We start from the raw sequence: 3,657 nt of genomic DNA, 5'->3' as shown, positions 1-3,657 counted from the left end.
GATGGATTACATTACAGGGGGAAAAAAAAAAAACATTTCACTTTTCCCATTTTGATGAAATGGATCATTACCTCATTGCGAGATCGATTGAGGAAATAACGCCTCACTTTCCCAAAAGGCTCTGCAATTTTAAGAAAGGAGGCATCTGAAGTTTTGAATGGTGGAATCTGGCTGATATAGAGAACTCGTCCACTCTGCAATAGAAAGAGTAGGAACACCACCCATTACCCCTCACCTATTAATAATACAGTAACATCACCTATCACCTATTAATATAGCAAGAACAACACACAACAGCCATCACACAAGTGAATTTGAAAACAGGAAGAAAAATAACTCAAATACAATGTATATTAGGCATGAAAAATGAATTCAACTCACAATATGCTTCAGACAGTTCACAATATGAAATTACCACAAAATTATACTCCCAGAATAATGACGCTGATGGGAAACCAAAAATACAGTATGACTTAAAACATTTTCATTACTTTTTTCTTTCTGGTAACATATAAAGACTATAAAGCAGTCCCTAGCTTCTTATAATAGTGTTATTCTAACTATACTAATACTAAACCTGGGAAAAACTCCACTGACATGAACTTTTTGGGAAATAATATATAGCACAGTCTAGCCAGTTTTAATCTAATTTAATAATTTAATTTAACAAAAGTTACATGGTAATCTAAACTTGCAGCGTGTTTTCTGTGCCAAGAATCTGTCATTTTCTGACCACTACTTTTGTCTCATGCCTTTTGAATATTTGTATGTATCTGAATTGGGATCTGAGACTATACCTGTATTGTGGCATAGGCTTGTGAGTGGTGTATTTTCACAGCCTTCCCACAAACTACTGGTGTAACATTGGCATTGTAGAAAGCCACCATTGATCTTGCCTCCTCTTCAGAAAACAGCTCCAGAAATGCCTGATTGAAAGAAATAATGTACCATTTCTGTTGAAAATGACCCTTAGGTAGCTCTGTAGAGCAGTTGTTAGAATTTCATCTTCTTAATTGACCTTGAATTGAACAATACCTCAGGTCTTGCATCAAGTACTAGATGTCGAACCACTTTTCCAAAAGGCTTGGCAAGATTTAGGATTTCTTCCAGGAAATTATGACCCCGTTTAAATCCCACAACATTGACAACCCTCCGACCCTGTAGAAAAGTTTTAACATCAACAAAAATAGCATACATGCATTACAAATATCAAAAGAAACATTACTTTGATACATTAAAATGAAATGGAAAATGCATAATTAGGTGGTTCATTAAAATGTATGTAAATATAAAGACAACTTCATTATTATAAATAAGTGTGTACAAACCCCACTGCTCCTTGAGGTTTCTGAAAAAGAGAAGAGTTTACAGTCGATTCAAAAACTGTACAAGGTAAATTTATAAGGTAAATTTAAAACAATGGTAATTAATAGCTTGAAAATTAACAGTTAACATTTAGTAGATGGTGACAAAGTAGTAACAAGCAGCATAGTGATGACAATTTTAATAATTTCAAAAACCAACATTTTGTTAAATCAAAGCACCTGAAGATGAGTCCCTTGATTTTGACTCTGGCTCTAATTCATCAGCATCTTCTTCCTCTGCCACCTCATCCAAAGTTACAAAGTCATCCATGTTCTCTGGGAAATACTGCTCCATGGGCACTTCCTGTTGGCAACAGTAAAAGTCAAATTAAGGGAAATGAGACATTGATTTCAACCACCAATGAAGTGTCTACACTATAAAACTTTTCAACTATTCAAAAGCTTCTGAACCTAACAAGGCTGTCAGATGCATGAACTAAAACAGCAAAATTGAACATGTGAAATGTACAGACTTAACAAATGATGACAATTTGTGGTGACTTGCCTCGTCCTCCCCTGACTCTTCATTTGGGACCTCAGAGCTTTCAGTTTGCTCTGCTGATGGCACAGCTGCCTTGGATTCCATCTCTTCTGGAAGATTTTCCCCTTCACTTTGAGAGGTCTCTGCTTGCATGGGGGCTCCTCAGCTTCAGTTCCTTTAGGCCCCTCTGCAGATGAAGCTTCACAGGCCTCTCCCATGGTCTCAGCTGGCTCAGAAACAGATTCCTCTTCCTGGGATTGAGGGGCCAGAGAGGCTGAAGCTGCTTTCTCTTCCACATCCTCAGTGATGCTCTCCGCCTGCCCTGCCTCTTGTGGATCGCGGCTCCCTCATAGCTCCCTTCCTCTGTCTCTTCAGCCTCCATCACGCCGGTTATCTCGTCTCCAGAGCCCTCCTCGAGTACAGCGCTGTCATCAGCCTCCAGCTCCTCTTCTTTCCCAGCACTCTCCTCCTTGCCTTTGGAGCTCCTCTCACTGGTGGATTGAGATCTTGGCCTTTTTGGAGACCCTTTCCTGCCAACACTGCTGCTCTTTCTGCTAAAGTCATCTCTTCCTTGACCATGCCTGGAGGGATTTACTCTGAGAGAACAACCAATTCATCAACACTCAAGTATGGCTGGGCAGTGGAATGAAATCTGACAGCAAATTCACTGGCTTGGAGTATCATTTTATCACATCATTGCATTAAAAGACCATCTTTGGCCTACCTTCAGACTAGACCTTAGTAAACTAAACTACTTATTGTGAGAAGCTGTGAAAAGCCCCAAATCATTCACATTATCCTCTGTCCTCTGAGTATGCAGTCTTGTTCAAACCTGTGGCACTTACATCAGTGTCTTGTACTTGGTACAGATGTTCAGTCGGATGCTCCTGCCTTTGATGGTTAGTGGATGCAGAGTGTAGTACTTCACCATCATCTCAGCATCCTCAGGGGTTCCCATCTGTATGAAAGCCTGTAAGCAGAACAATAGCTCTGTTAGGCACATAATGTTTTATCTGCTTCTATCTAAGAAGGTCTGCTGACTGATATACTTTCTCACTGACAGCTGACTCAGATTCAACACACTGGATCGGGAACAACTACCATCAACAGCAGGTGACTACAGACTACGTGTGAGACACACCATGGTGACCACAGGTGATGGTTGGCCATCTTTGTATTAGTTTGTTGTATTAGTTGTAGTTGTATTAGTTTTCAGACAGTGACCAGTTCCTGTCTACAGCTAAGCTTACCTTGTACACTGCTTCTTGATACCAATCATGACACAAAATTTATAAGTAGCACCTAAAATGCTTCACAACTGCTTCTTGAGGGGTGGGCTCTATGATGAACACAAACTGGTTTAAAAGATTATTTTTTATGATGCGCGACTGTCAACATTGGTCTTTCCTTAAATAACTAGTATGTTGTTAATTACACTTGTAGACTTCACTTATAATGGGCATATGCCACAATACTTTGACTAAAGCACTACATTACATTACTACTTTGGAGACAATAGAGCATGACCTTAAAACTCTGCAGTATCCAGCTGAAAATCTTTCTTTTCCGTCACTATTACGAAGTACTGCCTAGTCTTACAGATAAGTCGAGGCAAATGAGCTGTTTTAAGCAGTAGCAGTCAGAAGTACATAAAATCTAACTTCATTTTAAGTTGCACAATTAATCTACTTCTTCACAGGCATCAGTTTCAAGCACTCTTTCTTTTAAAAGGATACCTCAATAAAATATCCAGTTTGCATTATGAGCATTTGTATTATCAGCTAACACTAGAACGTGCAATGTTCAGTACTG

At 39.2% G+C, this 3,657-nt stretch overlaps 1 protein-coding gene across 1 annotated transcript in view; it reads right to left on the bottom strand.

Annotated features, from left to right (window-relative positions):
• matr3l1.2 (matrin 3-like 1.2) overlaps positions 1–3,657 on the bottom strand; it is a 13,575-nt gene that overhangs the window by 3,865 nt on the left and 6,053 nt on the right. Inside the window, 7 exon segments of the mRNA XM_036547744.1 lie at positions 798–926; positions 1,036–1,158; positions 1,329–1,348; positions 1,545–1,668; positions 1,870–1,997; positions 1,999–2,441; positions 2,691–2,815. Of these exon segments, the coding sequence (XP_036403637.1) occupies positions 798–926; positions 1,036–1,158; positions 1,329–1,348; positions 1,545–1,668; positions 1,870–1,997; positions 1,999–2,441; positions 2,691–2,815 (1,092 nt within the window).

This window comes from Megalops cyprinoides, chromosome 16 (assembly GCF_013368585.1).
Source record: "Megalops cyprinoides isolate fMegCyp1 chromosome 16, fMegCyp1.pri, whole genome shotgun sequence".
NCBI lineage: Eukaryota > Metazoa > Chordata > Actinopteri > Elopiformes > Megalopidae > Megalops > Megalops cyprinoides.
The sequence above is the reverse complement of the archived record's forward strand: the minus strand, read 5'-3'. Positions and strand labels throughout refer to the sequence as shown.